At 40.0% G+C, this 20,281-nt stretch overlaps 1 protein-coding gene across 3 annotated transcripts in view; it reads right to left on the minus strand.

Annotated features, from left to right (window-relative positions):
- Positions 1-312: 312 nt before the first annotated feature.
- The window catches only part of LOC106936597 (homeobox protein MOX-2), a 53,662-nt gene continuing 33,693 nt past the window's right edge, over positions 313-20,281 (minus strand). Inside the window, exons 2-5 of one of the 3 annotated variants that reach the window (XM_015017705.1) lie at positions 19,837-19,926; positions 12,235-12,909; positions 8,556-8,728; positions 313-1,852 (exon numbers count right to left, since the gene is read on the minus strand). In XM_015017705.1, the coding sequence (XP_014873191.1) occupies positions 1,634-1,852; positions 8,556-8,728; positions 12,235-12,781 (939 nt within the window). In that variant the 5' untranslated portion in view covers positions 12,782-12,909; positions 19,837-19,926 and the 3' untranslated portion in view covers positions 313-1,633. Of the gene's footprint in view, positions 1,853-8,555; positions 8,729-12,234; positions 13,885-19,836; positions 19,927-20,281 lie in introns of those variants that run through there. The other 2 variants (XM_015017703.1, XM_015017704.1) reach the window with 2 other exon arrangements.

Raw genomic sequence — 20,281 nt, forward strand, 5'->3', positions numbered from 1 at the left:
CTAAGACAAATTAGCATGCACAATCACAACGTGGTGAAAGATGAGATCAAGACACTAAATTATTTTCAACTGGATTTGGTAACCGGATCCCATCCTTTGTGGGTTCTATCGAGTCTTGGCAGGAGTCCCCGGCACCGGCCCTCGGGCGAAGGTGAATTTAACATGCGCCCACATCGCCAGCTTTCTGCACTTTCTGCAGTGTTTAATTTATTTTAGCCTCACTTGGTGGAATCCATCAGACGGGATGAAGGACAAAAAGCTGCAGAAATGGTGGAGGGGGAGGAAAAATAAGCTTTTTTTCAAGAAACTTCATTAACCACTCTTAAAAGTTTTATTCAATTTGCAACTGTCCCCTGCTTCAGGTTTCAAATCATTTGCAAAAAACAACAAGAAAAAGTCATCTTCAGGCAGAAAAACGCCAGCTAACGAGCCGTCAGTGTGCATTACTGCATGAGCTGAAGAGTCTGGGTATAGGCTTATTGTTACGGTAAGACAAGACTAACAGTTATTTACAGATCACTCATATTTGCAAGGCAGATCAGATTTCCTGGCACCTGGTTGAGTCAAACACTTAATTACAGCGTAATTTACATTTTAAACAGTAGGAACCAATCGAGGCGCAGACTTAAGGTTCAACAGTGCAAATCAAAGCTTCAGGCTGCTCCTGCAAAGGGACAAAACATGGAATGTTAACAGTTTATTTACTTTTTTAGTCAATTTCCATAATGAAGACGCAGCGAAGTGAAACAGTTTTTGTCTCCATAGAGATTTCTTCTTTTTTTGTCACATGTAAAGTTTTCAAATCATATAAATAGTGCTTATATCAAAGGTAATATAAAATGTATGAATTTATGTATTAAACTGAAAAAAATAAGTCCAAGTCATTCTCAGTAATACGTCAACAATGAAATGATTTATCAAAATCTTTGGAAATTACTTAAATAGAAGATGAAGCAGGCCAAAAGTCTAAAGAAATTCAAGAATGAAAGAGAAAATCGCTGACATTTATCTATTGGTAAAGACTTAGAAACCCTTTTCAAACATGGTGGTTGTGTGATTATCTGGGGCTTTTCTGATCTGAAATATATAAAATCCGCATCTGAATGCTTCAAAAAACAAGACAAAGATTGTGGAGTGGCCTAGTCAAATTCTGGACTGGTCTGGATGCTGTCATGGCTGCTGGTTAGACTTGAAGACAATAAATGTTTCTGGAATAAGAGTGAGAAAAAATTCCTCCACAATGCTGGATGTTAACACAAATGCTGGATGCTTGTGGAGTATTTTTCCCTAAATAAATCATAAATGTAAAATATGTATATATTTTATTATTTACTGAGGTTGTTTGATATTAAAAAAAATCTGATTTATGTGTGACAAAAAAACTAAAAACAAGAAATCTGCAAAGGTTCAAATACTTATTCAAAGTACTGCATTTTGCCCTTTTTCTGTCATTTATCAATAAAACTTTCATCGAATGTCCTCAGTTCTTCAAATTTACACGATGCCTACAGCTATTTTTTCACTCCTCTGCGTTTGTACACTCGTTTAGCGTCGTCGCGTGACGGTGGCGGCGGATCATCCAACAGCAGTTCCCTCTGAGGAAGCCAACGAGGCGGATAAGGGTTGGCGTCCATCATAAGTGAGCGTGCTCGGAGCTCTGATCGCTGTCATGACTGTCCTCGTTGGCTAAGGAGTCCGTCGAATGATGCAGCGCCGCGATGCCGGAGAACTCCGACGGCAGAAGCGTTCCTTTTTTCACATTCACCAGTTCCTTCTCGCGAGCTGCCGCCCCCTGCTGGCCGCCTTTCACTCTTTTCCACTTCATCCTCCGGTTCTGGAACCACACCTTCACCTGCAAAGGGAGCAAAGCTTTAAATCCATGAGAATCCTCCATTAGAGCCACTACCATGCTATATGTGTTAGAGTCTTTGTAGGTGAAAAAAGTTCATTTTTGCCCTACGCCCCCCCAAAAAAAATTCAGAAATGGTGTAACAAAATGTATGAGTTTCAAAAGTTGAAAATTAGCTTTTTTTAAAAATTACATTTTTAGATTAATCTTAGAAAATTTCTTTTAAAAAAATTCTGAGTTTGAAAAGTCAAAAAATTGCTAGAAAAAACGAAGTTTTGAGATTATTCTTAAAAATGTTTTACAAAAAACAAGGACATTTCTGACATCCAAGTGTCAAAAAAGCTGCTAGGAAAAAAACCCCTCAAATGTTGAGATCAGTCTCAGAAATCTTCTGGAAAGAAAACAAAAACATTTCTGAGTTTGAAAAGTCGAACATTTGGTCGAAAAAACTCAGAAATTTTTAGATTATTCTCAGAAATTTTCAAAAAGAAAAAAATAAGAAGACAAGGACATTTGTGAGCTTGAAAATGTGAAAACTTGCTAGAAATTTAAAAAAATTTTGAGATTAATCTCAGAATTCAAAAAGGTCAACTTTTTTCCAGCTGATTTTCAACTCTAGAAAATCAGAAATTTTCTTGTTTTTCCAGAAACCCCCTGAAATTAACCTCAAAATTTCTGAAAATTTTCTAGCAAATGTTTTGACTTTTCAATCTGAGAAATGTTTTTGCTTTTCTAGAAAATTTCTAAGATGAATCTTAAAATGTTTGAGTTTTCTGGTGGAAATGAATACCTCCTTTTTTCCTTCCTCATCTAGAATAGCCCTAATACACCAGCGTAATTTCTCATCTCCAACTGGTGAATAAATAAAAATAAATCTCCCTTTCTGGTGTAGGGTTTTACACATGATACCAGGATGAACCAAAATAATAAAAAGATAAGTTTTACAATTTACCGTCAAGTGTAAAGACAAGGTATCATAAATATTTAGTTTAAAAATAAATAAAGCAAAAATTGAAACATTTTCCATGAAAAACAAAGCGATAAATTGTCAAGCAGTAGCTGCAACCTTTAGTAGGAATAACTGTTGTTTTCTGTATGACCTTATCATCCCCACACTGTCCTTTAATGTGTTTGCACATTAATAAACATTTCTGTAAATATTCCAGCTTAGTCAATTTTCAGCTGACAAGAGCAAACAATAATGATGAGCGTAAAATAAAAACGGAGCGAATGAAAATCAGAGGTTTGCAGATTTCTGCTCCTTTCAGGTCAAATCACTGAACTTTGGTTGTGATCAGAAAACCCTGATTTCTTTCTTTGCAGGGAAGATTTGGAGTAATTCTGCAGTTCGAAGGCTTCACCCTGGCGAGGAGTTCAGGGTCAGCTCGGAAACTGCAGCATCCTCTGGTCCTACAGCTACAAAACAAACCCAGTTCCCCCGCCTCCATAAATGTCGGCTGGTGTGAAGTCTGTTCTGCCTGACGACGGTGCCGGTCCAAATGGGTCTGGTCTGTCCAAAGCACATTCCTTCTGAGGTCTATTGGTCCTTTTTTAATTGTCCTGTCAGGAACTTTAACATCGATCATGTGAATTTTTGAGGCCTGTAGAGAATGAAATGACGCTCCTGGGTTTTTGCCACTTCTCTCTGAATTGTACGATCTCAGCTTGTAAAGAACATTTGTCGCTTAAAAATACTTTTATGTCTCTTTGAGGTTACCTTTGACCTTTCAACCCTTCCCAGATTGATGGGGATGCAGCATGCTTCATTTCCACATCTGCCTTGCATTTTATTATTTAAAAGATTTCGTTTTTATAGCCTCTAGATGCAATCATCAAATTTCTCCAAAACTTAACAGCATGAATCAATCCTTGTGACCAATTGATTTTATTACCAAGCTGTTACCTTGGATTTTTTTTTTTTTTTTTAATTTCTCTGAGCTTCACTGTCGGAGTTGGCAGACCACATGAACTGATCTGAAATATTTTCCTTTCAAATAAAAATTTTCCCTGCAGAACAATTTAACCTGAGATGACCTCATGACCTCATAGTCCTTCCTATATTGACCTTTGATTTTGAAATTGATCAGATTTCTCCAAAACATCCTGTCCAGCATGAATCAGACCACTGGGCCAACCAATTTAATTGCTAAGCTTTACAAAGAGCCCTACATCCTGAGAAGAACCTGTTGGGTTTTTGGCAATTTCTCTGAGTATTTCACTGTCGGAGTTGGCAGACCACGTGAATTGATCTGAAATATTTTCCTTTCAAATAAAAATTTTCCCTGCAGAACAATTTAACCTGAGATGACCTCATGACCTTATAACCCTTCCAAGATTGGTGGATAGCAGCAGTTGCTTCTCTGATCTGTACGTTCCTCAGCAGAAAACTGATTTTATCAACATTTATGATGATCAACTAATGAACTACATCTGCAAACATACATCATTTGCACAACCATTTTGATTTTGTTGTTTCAACAACGCTAATTCTGATTTGTTTGCGTCTTTTTCTTTGATTTAAACTTGTAAGGCGTTGACATTGAACGGGGTGTACTTTCTTTACCCGATGCCTTTATATGTGGACATGCGGCTCCACCTGCCACGGGGCGTCTACCTGCTTTTCCCTGACTCAACAGTCTCTCCCGTATTTGATGATTAAGCTGTTGCTTAAAACGGTTTACACATCGAGCTGCAGAGAGCCGCCTCCGGGCCCTGGAGGGCGGGAGGAGAGTCCCCTTTGACACAGGGGGAGGTGGGTTTATTTTTGGGGAGCGGAGCCATCACATGCTCAGGAAGTTAGTCGACAACGCAAACGTTTGTCTTGAACGGACGGGGTGCCGAGTATCTGAGCGGATTCTTTACAAGCCTGAGGCGGCGACACGTTTCTGGCTCTGATGTCACACAAACCCGTCGCTTTCGAAGCAAACTGGGGAAATTCAGATTCTCTGAGCGACCCGACTTCACGTGTATGATGACATCAATCTGCATCCAATACTCAGAGGTCTGTGGACCAAAAAATGAGCCATTAAACACATTTCAGCTACATAAAATCTACCAGTAAAAACAGTGCAGCGTGAGCAGGGAGGCAGAAATTAAATAAGCTGCTCTAATTTTATTTTAATAGGAGTAATGGGTTTTAGATTTTAATACTAAAGTGGTAATATTACCAGGGCTAGGTTGGATTTTCTGTTAACTTCTGCCAGGATCTAAAATGGTCAGACTTCCACCATGCGAGATGTTTCTGCTTTCTGACGCCTCTTCAAAAATAATCCAGCTTTCACAGCCTCCAAAGCACATTAAAAATCCATCGAATTTCTCCAGACGGCTCACGCAGCATAAGTCAGGCCAACCGATTCTAATGCCAGTATTTACCTCAGAGTCCCCTGCTGCGTGCGCTCACACACAGGCAACCTATGGCACAATATGCACCACATTTTGATGCCACTGGAAGATTAATTGCAACAATGTGGGAGAGCGCTGCAGGATGGCAAACCCTGTGCCCTCTGCTAGCACGCTGGCTGAATCGATCGGAGTTTTCTTTCTTCTCAGCTTCTGAAACTTTATAATTTGAACCGACAGGGGAGCGTTACTTCAAAACTTTATGACGCATGTGACGTTTTCCGAGCTGGACTTTGCAGGTGTCTTTAGAGCTTTGCTTTACTTTGAAAATCCCTTAAAACCTGCCAGAAAAGACGGATTTTTCTGAGTCATGATCTGAGAATCTTGAATCTGCACAGCGACCTTCTACTTTTAATACTCGAGGATCTAAATGAAGAAAAGGAAATGATAAGTAGAGCTTCTTTAATTTTATTTTTTTGCCCCATTGGACATTTAATTTGATAAAATCTGGAATCTTACATCTATATTTTTATTTGTCTTGTTTTGCCTTTTAAGAGTATTTCTACGTGAAAAGCAGATTTTATCCTGTCATTGGTTGAGAAATCTTGCTAATTCTAGCTAAAAGGTTCAAATTTAGTGGAAATACAAAGAATTTTAATTTGAAAGGTGTTTTGCTTTTTAAAAAATTAAAACTTTTTGCACACTGAATCTTAGTTTTGATTCTGGTGCATTAATACCGCTTTAGACAAGTTAAATACGTATTTTAGCTTCACATTTTGAAGACAGATACTCTTTCTTCCCTTCCTTTTTGGTGTCCAAACATACATTTTTAGTTTTTTAGCTGTCGGTTCCTTATTTTTACTTCCTCGTAAAGACTTCCCGTCACTGGCTAACTTTCAGTTGTCCAGGATCATCTCTAATGCTTCCTTAGACACGTTTTTGGAAATACACATGCAGATGCATCTGTAGTTTCTTTGGCTACTCATCAGACATCCTTCTGCCTGTCTGAGATAAGAGACATATTTTAGTTTTAGCGTTCAGTGCAGGTGGAGTTTTCTGCAGAGAGAAGCAAATGACTTCCTTCTGACAAATGTCACTAACAGAGAGAAAACTAGAGAATCTGCCAGTTTTAGTAAGTTTAAGTGTTTTATAAAGACTTCTATTGTTTAAATTTAACACTAAAGTTGGATTAAGCTTTTTAAATATTAAGTATTATTCCAGCTCAGTGTGCTTTGAGGACTTTGCTTGTTATAGCTAACTAACTACCCATAAGCTTCCTGCATGCAAAGGAAAGCAGCAAGAATGTTTTTGATTTTTAATTCCCAAAACATAAATTAATCCCTTTTCAAGAGTACGAACGGACATGTTTAAAAAATGCAAAAGAAGGACTGAACAAATGAATCAACAATTTAAGACCTGACCAAATTTAGTTTATATATGGAAATTTGGACTGGAGCTGATTTTTTATATATATTTAAAATGCAGATTGTGGAGTTTTAAACTTTCTGACAGGAAACATTAAATAGGCTGCCTTACTAATGAGGAAGAAACATACAAACCAAGAAACTCAAAACAAACAAAACTGCATGTTTCAACTCATTTCCTGTTAACTTTGTACTAAATGTCCAACGGAGAAACAAAACCTCTCCTTGCTTCAAAATAACTGAGCTCTGATCATTTCCCCTTGCTCACCTGTTTGACCTCTTCTTTATCACACAGTGACATATATTTAGTGCCTGTTGGGAGCAAAAAATGTAATGGTGTTTGTTATTAAATGTCTATCAGGCAAAGTCCAACAAGCCCTGAACTAGAAGGAAAAACTGAAGAGGATTAAAGATGCAGGTTTTTAAGAACTTTTCAGAGATTTTCTACTTATGACCATCTATAAAAATTTAAATCGACAAATAGTCAACATAGAAGCTGGTTAAGTAGCCAGGTTGGACGAAACAATCTTAAAAATAAACTGGTATACATATATAAAAAACATTCCTTTTCTAGAAACTGCTCCACCTGTTAAAATTACATAATTTCTCCTTAGAAATAATGAATAAAATCTGGTTTAAGATACGACTCCAGTAACCAGACCTGGTCATCTAGTTTATGAGGTCCGTTGCCATGGCTACTCTATAAAATGACGAGTGGGTGTACCATACCACTTTCTACATACTGCTGATAATAATAAAGTGAAGGTGCTGCATGCCATTATTACCACTAACTGTTGCATTGCTTTGGTGTGGAGTGCTTCACATAGTAGCTTAATCTGCACATTTTATACTGAAAGGGAGAAAAGTGCCAGTGTGGAGTTTGGTCTCTTCTAACCTACATAGAGAAACAGACAAAGATGCTGTAACAAAACCAAAGGTCCTGTGCTCCAGTTTTTGAGATTATTCTGAATATTTTAGACGCTTTTCTTCTGAATAAATGCGTTTTGATGTCATGCTAAATCTAAAGTTTGAAAAACACCAGCAGAGATGATAGCCACTGCTTGAAGCATTCACTTTTGGAGTAATTAGGAATAATCCAAAAATATAAAGAAGAATGATCTAAAGGAAATGGTGTTAAATTCATTTTTATTTTGGGTCATATCGAGACTGTAAATACCAAATGTGTAAATAAAACCCACTAAGAACTGTTAAAATATTAATAAGTAGCTGTATTTGCAGTTGATGGGTAATTTTTAAAAAATTAAATTCAACATCTTTTCACATTCAGCAGTTCACAACAGGCCACATAAAAATCTATGGCGGGCCGGAGTTGGCCCCCGAACCTCGAGTTTGACACGCGTGATCCAAAGGAACCAATATCCAGATCATTTCAGCCAGTTTAGACTGGATTGCATGACATAAAGTCAAAGCAAACACGTTTACCTTTTAGATTTGCCTCCAAGGCTTCAGCTAAAAACTCCTGATGATTTTTACGTTGGATCTGCGGTCCGTCTAACCACCAAAATCACTGGCGGCGCGTCAACTAGGTGTGAGTTACGGCTTCCAAAAGGGTGTCACAGAACGACAAGCCGCGCGCCGCTTCCTTCCTCCAAGCGTTTGTCTCCTGTTATTTATTTCACCTGCCTGCGTTTTACAGCGAGCGGCTCACGCTCGGAGAGGGGAAGCGACTTGCTAGACAGCACTTCCTTCAACCTCGTCTGCAGCCCGCCTGAAAGAATAGACGGGAACATCTGGAATATGATCATCCAATGACGCAGCCACATCTGGAGCACAATGAGCCCCCGCAACAGAGTTACCAAAACACAGTAGCGAGTGAAAAGCCTTCCTCTAGTCCTGAGGGCGCCTCTGTTTTCACAACATGGCATTAATGTGCTAATGGAGGGTTCGGTAAGGCCCGAGCCCGGGAGTGAGCGGGGACGTACTTGTCTCTCGGTGAGGTCGAGGTTCACGGCGATCTCGTAGCGCCTTAGCCGGGTCAGGTAGTTGTGGTGGGCGAACTCGGCCTCCAGCTCGCGGATTTGCTCCTTGGTGAACGCCGTCCTCTCCTTCCTGGGCTTGCTGCTCACGTCTGGCTTGTAGTTCCCGTCCTGGGACTCTGAAATCAAACACCACACAGGGGTTTCTCTTAAGCTCAGGGCAGAAAGTGAAAACGAAGACAGGTGCAAGAAAAAAGGTGAGGGCTGTCTGTCAAGCTCAACTGTCCAGTTGTTGTTTATAAAGCTTCAAAGTGGATGGAAGGACTTGCTTTTTTTCTGAAGTTTATCAGGAAAACTAAACAGGAAACGTTACTTCCAGACTCTCTGTTTGCTTTCTTTTTAGATTTGTTTTGAAAGTTGTTCACAATCAGCGAAAAAATGAGTCCCCCAAGAACACAAGAACTCTGAAGTAAGGCCTGAATTTAATACAAGAAAAACAAATTGTTCACTTGCATGAGACATAAAGGAAAAACTTTAATATCCAACATCGTTTGAGTTCGGCACAGCTGCTTTTCTTTGCTCATGCACTTCAAAATGAGCTCCAAATTGTTAATTTGCCTTTCAAATCTTCCCTGTTTTATAGCGTTTTCTGCGGCTTCGCTGGACTCGCTTCACATGCACATACCAGTCTTAAAGGAAGCAACAATCGCCATGGAAACTCAGCAGTGGTTCGGTTCTGCAGCGTGCGTTAATCCAACAGGTCTGCGTCAAGCTAAACTGTAAATAGTCCTGCAGACACATCTAAGGTTTCTTCTCCTCCAGACGAAGGAAGCCCTGTTGGTGCTGTCTTTCTGTCTAATTAGAAGAACGGCTTTTACATACCACCTAAACAGCCAGAGGGAGATGCAGAGGCCGACTGAGAAGCCAAGACAAACAAACACAGACGTAAACTGCAAGAATTCCCACATAAATTTTGTAAAATTAAACATGGTATTGCTTCTCCCCGCAGCTCGTGCCTGGCTCCCCTCTGACCCGGCTTTCCCCTCCCTGTAATTTTAAACCGAGCAGCAAGTTGCCGATCCTGAAGCGGGGCCTTCAGACAATCTGACCTGCTGCCTTTCCTTTACACAGACATTGCGTAAAGGAAGGGAAAAAAAAAAAAAAAAAAGAATAAAATGAAAGCAGAAGACAGACAGCCGCTTTAGAGCAGGCGGGCCTGCAGTTAAAACGAGCGGGGGAGCTTTTATGGCACCGCCGCTGCACCACACCAATTAGGTCCCCGCTGTAACTTTCATCTGTCCACAAAAAAGGAGGAATAATGCGGGCAAAGCACACACACCCAGACGGGGCATGCCGTTTGAGGCTGCCAAATGAACCTGGCAAAGTTCAGCAGGGATCCTCAAGGGAAACGACAGAAGAACAGATCCTCGAAAGTAGAACCCTCTGCTGTAAAATTAGTGTTTTTTAAATTTATTTTGTTCTCAAATTCAAGCAAACAGAACTCAAAGCGGCTTTAAGAAGATTCCTACTCGTCATTCCTGCTTTTGTAGACAACAATGCCTCAACAAATTAAAACCATTTTATTGTTCCACTCTGAAAATCTGGTATTTTTTTAAAGGACAACCACTCCCTTGACAGCCCTATAAACTGGGGATAGACACCCGAAGAATAGACTCACATGCCCGAGAAAAAAATGAGCAGGTTGCCCTGAAACCAGACACCCAGACTCATCTCATTAGCTCAGCCTGCAGCCGAGCTCAAGGAAACGGCCTCAACTGGGTACCGGCAGCAGAAAACCCGTTCAGATCGGAGGGGGGAAATTAATTCTCGGGTTTGGTTTTCATTTCTGTACCTAAATTCAAGTTTCCCCTGCAGCTCCTGGTCCAGATGCTGAAACCCAATCAGAGCTGCATCTCATGCGAAAGGCAGCGGCCTGATATTTAGACAGCTGACTGAGGCAGAGCACAGCCAGCCTCCATAATCAGAGTGATTGGTCGCACGGCGGCGAGGACGCGCCGCTCCTCTGAGGCTGCGGGGGAAAGCGGGATCTGGAAGCAGAAGCTCGGTTTTCGAAGCAGCGGAGGAAAATTCGAGGTAGTTTGTGGAATTAGTGGATTAAACATGTGATTGCACCACTTTCCATGAGGATAACAGATCATTCAGCAGAAGACAAACAAAACGATGAGCTTGGGTTGCATGATTGAGCCATTTTTCCTTACACTGCAGTAAATTGTTGGATAAATTCAAAATGTAATTGTTCCCAGTTGTTTTGTTTTCAGGCCTGTTCAAATAAAACCAGTCAGAAAATGCAGAAAAATATAGAGAAAACAAACTTTATAAATTAGATTGTGTTGTGGCATATTGATAATAAAGCAGCTGGTTTGTTGGTTTCATGATTGCGATTATTTTGTGCAGCCCTTTTGATGATGCACATGGAAGTGAAGTGACACATTTATTGCCAAAAATCAACTCAGATTAACATTTTGTTGTTTTCACAATAAATCCCACAAAATGTCCTGATAGCATTTTAGTCTCCTGCCAAGTTCGCCTGCAATTTGAGCAAAAACATCAGACAAAAATCAGTGGTTTCGACAGTAAACACGCTTTCCAAAAGGATTGCAGCAGATCAGTTCTGAGGATTTCAGTGTTAACAGGACAGAAGGAGCAGGGAGGAGTCGTTTCCTTGAAGCTCTGACTAACATCACATTCCCAGCAAGCGGCTCGGTGACCCAAACCTGACCGTTTGTCATCATAATGATTGATTATCGTGGTGGGAAAAGTCCTGCAGGTCCTCCAGGTGAAATTTAGATAAAACTGGTTTAAGTTTATTCAAAATAAAAAAGAGCTGAACATGTTGGTTTGTTTTTAAAGGCTTGTATAAACAGCTGATTGCAAACTGATTTAAGTAAATTAGTTTATTAAAATTTCCCTGCTTTAAAAAAATATTAATTTAAAACAAGTATTAAATATGACAATAAAAGGGGAATATTTAAGACTTATTTTCAAATGCTAATAAATCTTTTTTTTTTTTAAATAGTCCCACCTACCGTCTAGAATTTCCTAGACTATTGTATATTTTTAAGAAACGCCAAAAACTGTGATTTATATTAACCACAAGATTTAAACAGGAAAAGCAGGAAAAGTCTGCATCTGCCGGGCGTTTAGTGCGGCACGAGGCGCCGCTGCTGCTCTTTTACAATCCATGACATCAATTCTTTACCGTGCACCTCATTTTCTGCCCTCTGAAGAGTGTCGCAACAAACCAGATGTGATTTTTTTTAAAAAGCAAAACACGGCGGCGGTAGTAAGAAGTGCCTCTGCAGTTGTGATATGGCCTTTTGCCCCACGCTTCGGTGCGCCTGCAGCCTGAATCAGCCAACACCTACAAACTGCTTCTCAGACACGCTTTCTGTTTTTCTCTCCGAGCTGCAGAGCTCCCAACAGCTGAGCTGTTGAATGATCCTGACTGACGCGTACAGATGTTTGTGGTATCCTGGAGCTCTGGCTGGAAAAAGCTGATATTTATGTAAAAGCATTGCCCTTTCAAAAAGATCTCCAAAGAATTTCAAATTCAGTCTTTTTGTTTTTCAATGTGTCAAAGCGGATTATTTTTCCCCAGCAGATGTGTGGGAATGAGAAGAAATTACTCCAGTTTGCTTCCTTTTTCTCCCAGAATTCATCTTACCTGAGCTGTCGCTTTTCCTCTTGCCATTCCTCTTCTCCGCTTCAGCGGGTGACAGAGTCTGCCTGCCGAAGTCTGCAGGCACACAGGAAGCCCCCGTCGGGGTGCTGCCGCTGCCCAGAGTCGGGGTGCTGGCGCACATGCTGGGTGGCCCGGGGTGGCCCAGGTCCGGCGGCGTGGGCCCGTTCTCGTGGGACGACAGGGAATGCGGGTGGCAAAGGCCGTGGCGTGAGCCGCCGCCAGGTGACGGCATCTGTGGGATGTGCCAGGATCCGTGGTGCTGAGGCTGGTGGTGATGCTGCTGGGAGGGCAGGTGGCTCCGGTGGTGGTGGTGCTGGCCGGGAAACAGGCCGTCGTCACCCGAGTAGCTGGAGATGACACACGGGGATGGCGAGGACGTGGAGGAGGACGACGAGGAAGAGGCCAGGTCGGGGTAGGAGATGTGATCCGAGCGTCCGTGGAGAGTCAGGGGGGACTGGGTGAAGGCGGGATGCAGGGCCTGCGCCGGGGCGTGGGGGCTGCGCAGGCAGCCGAACAGCGTGTGATCCATGGAGCCCAAACACACACACGGCCCTCCAGTGAGGCCGGGATGAGCGAAGTTAAGAAAACCAACCCAAAAAAAAAGAGAATGATCATAAGCACATATCCAGGTTACTTCCCCAAAACTTTTCCTTTAAACTGAAACAAAAAAAGAAAAAAAAATTAGAAATGAAATAGTCAGAAAGCAAAAGGAGTTGAGAAATGGGCGTCCTGTGGTAATCCAGAGCATGCGGCTGGTTGGCAGGCTGTGCAGGATAAACAGAGAGCCCAGGACAAGCTGCAGCAGAGCTTCTCAGATGTCAGGAGGAACAGAGGACTGGAGCTCGAGGCTGGAAGCACAGGAGGTTCCTAGGAGCTGCAGAACGAGGGGAGTCAAGGAAGGGGATGTTATAAATAGGGTGTAACGTGAGAGGGAGGCTGGGTCACAGGCTGCATAGGCCCCACTGACCACATATATATGATCATCCTCCAAAAAGCACAGCACAATAAATCTGCACTATTAAAAAGGCTGAGCTTTAGGAAAGAAAGGCAGTTTAATCTGGACTCGGATTTGACCTCTGGTGCCCAGCTTTTTTTTTACTTCCTCTTTAGGAAAACGGTGTTGGTACTTGGTGGGTGGGGCGGAGGGGAAGGGAGGTCGCATGAGGGGAAGTGGGAGATGGAAGGGAGCGGTGTCAAAGGTTAACCCAGCATGTTACCCTGCGCTTGTCAGCATGGACTCAAACCAGAACCTAACTATCCTCGGGTCACGCTCACATCGCCGTAATGCTTCCTGGTTCCTTTGACTTTTTTTTAATGATGTTTTGCTAATTGTTGCATTTGGTTTCTGCCCTCATTTTGCTTCACATCACATCTGCATGAAATCTTGCAGATCATGTGTTTATTATTCACCATGAATAGGGAACAAACTGCTAGAAAACTGGGAAACTGCTGAAACACTGAGGATTAAAAACCCACCTGTTCAGAGTGGATTTGATTCCTATCAACTGGAACATTAATCAATACGTCTGCTGTATATTTGGTTATTGATTTTGTTGACAGTATGTGACAAAATGTAATGTTTTTGCTTGTTTCATAATTGGTTAGTGTATAAAGTTTTTATGATGTAAAGTACTTTGAACTGGTTATTGCTTAAATGTGTTTTACAAATAAACTTGACTTTGATTTTATTTGAGGCTTTCATCATTTCTCGACTCAACAGTTATTAATGTTTCAAATAACCTAAAATGACCTGAGGCGTACCTCAAGGTTTCGTATCAGGCCCAGTTTTTTTTCCAATTCTTAATCCCTTATTGCCTGAAATTATTTACAATTTTATATACATATATACCATGTACTTTCATTTTAGCCTAATTACATAGAAATTACTGCATTACAAATACTAATGCAATTAGTTTCTTTTTTTTTTCACAAACAAAAGTCCCGAGCCGGAACCTTTGTATTTTGTTTCTGGTACACCTGTAAATCTGACTCACAAGTGACATCCCCAAATAACAGCAATTTGAGCAACAAAGCTGCTTTTCTTGGCACATTGAGGGTTAATTTTTGCTTCAACAAAAGATCTATTGGGCCTGGAAAAGACTGTTGTTGTGTGTAAGCTGTATAAAAAAGGAGTTGGCCCGTCAGCGAAGCTTTTCTCACCTAAAGCAGCATCTCAGTGCTAAACATGTTGCAGCAGCAGCAGCACAGACGTCTCCACTGACAATGCCCACATTTCTAAAGACGGATTTTTATCAAAGACTTTTTATGAATGATCAAGTTTTCCTGAAAACTGATTGGGTGAAACAGAACTTTGCACCAAACTGATGGTTGAATAACCAAAATAACAGATAAAAACAATAAATACATTTGTTGTTCAGCGTCTATGCAATAATTCAGAAGCTTTATGATGCAGATTAGCAACATTAGGGATTAAAGTTAATTTCCACATCCCTGGTATTTGGATTATTGTTTTGATACTGAAATTGAAATTAGTTTGGGGCACTGGGTGGCTCAGCTGGCGCCACATGTATGTTTTAGAGTCTACATTTTTTAAGGAATCTGCTTTATGCCGATGACACTGAGATTTACTTAGAAGTTGTAGCTTTAAAATGCAAAAATATTTGACTTGTATGAAAAGCTGCATGGTTTTGGTAAAGATTGCCTTCAAAATAAAAGTTAATTTTTGGGAAACAGCTTCTTAAATGTCCTTCAATTTTTCTTTGTTCTCCTGTTTAATTCATCTGAGTTGTTTTTGTAGATTTTTTTCTTTTTTGCTTCATTCAAGCTGATTTTGTTGTATTTTAAACATGCATTCATGCATTTTATCCTGCTGAATTGGTTTTCCAGCAGTCAGTAAGCAGAAGGCAGAGTACACTCTGAACAGATCGGTTCCATTTACTTTAAGATTTATGTTTTTGGCAGCTGGAGAAAAATTCATTTTTATTTATAAATATGCTTCTTAAGTAAGATTTGATTGAGTTTTACTGCTGTTGCTTCATGTTGAACCAGTTTTCTTCATTTACTTTTAAAAAGCTGAATTTCTTAAAAGTTCATAACCAATATATATTTGCATTAAAGTGAAAGTGGTGTGATTTTATGCTTCTCAGATATTTAGATACATTTTCATCCTGCATTAAAAATATTAAACATGACAGAAATATTCTTTCAAATTTTGCAAATTAAAATCAACATTGTCTTTGGCATTTTGCACCGAATTAAATAAATTTGTGCTCCAGAATAGATAAAAGAAAGTGTAATTTTGTAGCTGCCTCAGAAACTTTGCAGCTCAGTCAGATTTTACAGGGGGAACAGTCACAATACGGCCACACTCTGGGGATCCAGCTGGACGTCGCAGGCTGTGCCACAGAGTCTGTGGGCCGCCTGAGAAAGGAAATTAATTCCTCTTTGAGAGAAAATTACTTTAGCAGATAGCATGGCGGAGGCAGGCAGTAACTTTGCCGCTGTCGGCGTCCCCCCGCCGCCCCCTCCAGTCCCTCCAAGGCTTCAGCAGGCAGCAGAAGCAGAGCAGCAGAGGAAAAGCACCTTATGGTGAGTGAGTGTCAAACTCTTCTACTGTTTATCTTGCAAATTAAGGCTATTAGCAGGTTAGTCCAGGCTATATATTTGAGCAGGTATTAATGCACACGTGTTTTCAATCTTGTAGCTGGTCTTGAAGCACTGACGGCCCGTGGCGTGGGTGTTTCCCCTCAGTCTCTACCTCGTCGTGGGTCCAAAATATTCCACTGCCTGGCTATTTTTTTTTAATTAGGTTAAAAATACGCCCATCATGTTGACCAGACCTGAAATTCTTTGTTTGCTTTATTTTTTAAATATATGTTGAGATTTTTCTAGCACTGTTAAACATCTTCTGTCTCTGAAGTCAAATGGTGGAGTTTATGAGCTGTTAACATCTAAATCAACTCATTTTCTCCAGCTGATATAAACGCACACTTTAGGCAGTTTTTTTGTGAAAAGTGACATTTGTGCTCCACCAACACAAATGCAGGAGGAAAGCGAGGGATAAAAGGAGTTTCCCATGGGTTTGTGGTTGTGATGAGCTCAACGCTGTGATGGGCCGCGGCGGTTAGGGTGGCAAGTTTTCTTCCACAGTCAACAGAATCCCATAGGAAGGTGTGTTGCTAAAACCTGTGGCTGTCAGTCAACAGCAGGGAGGATTGCAGCGAACGCAGCTCAGTGTCGCTGCCACGGAAAGAAAACATCCATCCACCACCTCCTCACTGCTTTTCTGGCTCCCAAAATAAGCAAACTTCACTTTGCAATAAAAGTAAAAAAAGAAAAGCATCATTTAAGTTTTCAAAAACAAAAACATACAGTATTCAATTATTAGTGGATTTTTATGCTACAATAGCTCTGGAAAAAAATTAGAGACCAATTGAAGTGATCTGTTTCTCTGCTGAAAAATGAACTTTGTTCTTTTATTCTATAAACTACTGACAACACGTCTTCGAAATTACAAGAAAAAAATTTACATTTATTTGCAGAAAATGAGAAATGGTCAAAATAACAAAAAGGTTGCAGTGCTTTCAGACCTCAAATAATGCAAAGAAAACAAGTTTATATTCATTTCTAAACAACAATACTAATGTTTTAATCAGGAAGAGCTCAGAAATCAATATTTGGTGGAATAACCAGGAGGTTTTCAATGGGGTTCAGTGCAGTGGGCTCTTCATTTAGTTTTTTTTTTTTCCAGAGCTATATATAGGTATGCATTAAATTAACAGTAAAAACGGAGTTATCAACATTTTTTTGAGGATTTTGTGGTTCCAGTAACTGTTTATAGTAGAGATACTCCAATCAATTCGACTGGGAATGAAATCAAAATTTCCCTTCAACATCTGTGATCACGAGCCAGCAGGTGAAATGCACAGAAATATTTTTTTTATTAATTTAATGTATGAAAATCATCTTCTACTAATTTTAGTCAATAAAATAATCAACCAAAAGTATGTGTTTTAATGCACTTTACTAAAAAAAAAAAAAAACAGAAAAAGGTGAATATGCTTTGATGCATAAACTGGGAAGATATTCTTTAGTTCTCAGATTAATTTGAAACTCCTGCAGCACATTTATTGCTTATTTTGTGGTTTATTTAGTAAGGAGTCTGACCAGTCCATCTCTAGTTTATTTTATGCCGTGTTCTTCTAAAATATTGTACAAGTGGATAAAAATAAAGTGTCAGACTGAGAAGAGGTGGGAAGAATGCTTGGTAAGTTTTAATCCTGTGTCTGCTTCCTTTTATGTTCCCACATTTAACAGCTCTTTTATTTGTGTTTGACGTGTAATTTGCTTCGTGGCAGAAAAGCTTTGATGCTGCTCCTGACTTCACACTGTATTAAATTAACATTTACAAAGACAGAGAGTGTGCATGTGTACAGAGACATTATTAAATGTTTTCGTTCTTATTTTAGCTCGCAGCTAATATGGAAACATTCAGAGGTTTTAGTGCTCAGGAAACCTCATTTAATACATTAAGTACAAAGTTTCTCTTAAAGCAAAACCTGATGTGCTTATTTTAGCTGGTCTGAAAATCCTCACTAATTTTTACAATAAAGTTTTTTAGTTGTAGAAGGAGCCATCAAGTTAATATATATATATATATATATATATATATATATATATATATATATATATATATATATATATATATATATCTCTTAAACTTCTCTTTATCTGGAGAGATAAATAACAAAATTCCCTGACAGCGCAGTATTTAGGGTGTCTGGATGAACATGTGTTGGTGGTGTGGAAGCTGTTATTGTCGCTTATTTCCTTTCAAATTTTAGCCGCAGATTTACAGCCACTGTACGGAACAGACTGGAGCGTCGTGTCAGAGATATACGGCGACGGCAGTCGGTTAATGTTTACGGCTCACTTACAGGAAGAGGAACAGCCGTCTTTCTCAGGGAATGACACGGAGAATACTTCAGGGAAAACGCTACACTAATGTCACCTCCATTCGGTTGAACTTCACTTTTTTTTTATATCAGTTTGCAGGAAAATTAAAAAGTTAATCTAAGGAAGAAAATTTTAAATGTCTCATAAGGTGAAGTTGACAGAAATCTATGATAAGACAATGTGTCCTCAGATTATTTTTTGCTGTTTTAATGATGTAATCCAACACATTTGCTGCTCTTAGGTGGTCATCTTTTAAGCCTGTAATGGTCACAGACAGCGAGTGTGAGATCACCATCTATTATGGGGGGAGATGGAGTTGCCTGGTCCCCTCCGTCTCCAGCTTTAAAAGCTGCGTAGACGTGAGTGATGCTGTGCAGGGACCGCCGCGCCAAGGCAGACCACACCTCAAACAGCTTTGGGTCGCTGCTCTAAAACCTTCATTTAGATCTGGCCCTGGCTCAGCCACCAAAAAAAACCCAAAGTGGCATCTACTTTGGTGTATCGCAGTGCTATAGGCCCCATTTCCTCAAAGTCTAAATCTGTGGATGCCTTCTTAGCGCTCCAGAGGTGCCAGGCAGGGACCAGCTCCAGACGTTTTAACAAACTGGGCTATTAGCGATTCCCATTTGTTCTGTGAGATCCAACCCACCAACCAAAACCAGCCTTGCTCACCAGCGTTTCTACTCCGCACTATAACACATACAGCAACTCTGACAAAGAGCTCTCTGCCATATTGCATCAATCCAGCGTCCCAGTGAAAGTCCAGCTTCAACATGTTGTTCCAATAAGGCAAATCACTCAGAAGAGTGAAGTCAACCTTTTATGATTTAACGGCTTCCTTCTCTCTTTTGGTTTCTGGGGATTTTTTGGATGATTCCCAAGGAATTTGTTCCACTGAGTTAGCATGAGGGTGACCGGCCTGTTTTCTGACTAATGATAAGTCAATGTGGCGAGACTGGGGAATCTCATTAACACTTAATTCCAACTCTGTGCCAATAGTTTCATTGCTAGTCGACATTATTATGTGACTGATCTGCGACAGTCGTGTTTGTCTCCTAGAAATTACATTTATACGTAACGCATGAAACTACTTTGATCCAGTTTTTCAGCTTTGTTAAGATGCGACGGTGTCAACACAAGCAATAAAAGATTGATGATATTTAATAGAGGTGAATAAATCAGAGGCGATTTGACACCAAAAATGTTTAATGTAATCAAATTGTTTTAGTTTTTCATCGAACAATATTTATGTAGATTTACTTCATTGCATGATAAGCTAAACGGAAAAACATGAAAAATTATTTGTTGATGAATGTTAAACACTTAAAAGATTGTTAAATGTGCATTTGTTAATTTAGACAGTGCAGTGTTGAAGACAAACTATACCGGATTCATTTGATGAGAAAATATATAAATCAGTGATTAGAGCCTTGACTTGGAGTTTCCTTTTAAACATTGAAATTGGAAACATTACGGACATTTCTCATATAAACACAGATATGCAGAGTGATAAAATAAACTTAGATGTATTGACTCTTTTAGGAGATATCATGGTCAATTTAAGCCTGTAAATATGTTTATATCCTCTCAGTTTTCAGTGTTATAACATATCTAAGGCGTTTTATTTGTTAAAAATGTATAATTTGAGGTACATCAAGAGCAACTTACCGTTTAAATTCACAGATGATGGAGCCGCATCAATATCAGTAGCCTGCAGAGAGGAGATCTGGCAGCCTGGTGCAAGCAGAACGATCTGATCTTAAATACAAAGAAGAAGAAGGAAAAGGACATGATGTTAAATTTCAGGAAAAGAGCACAAATGGTAAGCAAGTAGAAAAAGTGAGCAACTTTAAACTTCTCGTTGGATGACCTCACCTTGAGCCTCAACACTGTACACCAGAAAATCAGGTCCAGTTATTTCCAAATGCCCTCCACCTATGGGTACATTCACACCAGCCCGGTTTAGTTCCCTTCAGCCGAACTCTGGTTCTTCTCTGGTATTTTCCTGGAAAGTCCGGTACTTGAACTCTTATCCGCCTAAAAACCTAGGTCTCTGCTTGGTTGGAATGAAGTCTGGCGCGGTTTGAACGTACATGTGAAAGCAAAGTGGACC

This window comes from Poecilia latipinna, unplaced genomic scaffold, assembly GCF_001443285.1.
Source record: "Poecilia latipinna isolate Pla-1442-1.1 unplaced genomic scaffold, P_latipinna-1.0 Scaffold2179, whole genome shotgun sequence".
Lineage (NCBI taxonomy): Eukaryota > Metazoa > Chordata > Actinopteri > Cyprinodontiformes > Poeciliidae > Poecilia > Poecilia latipinna.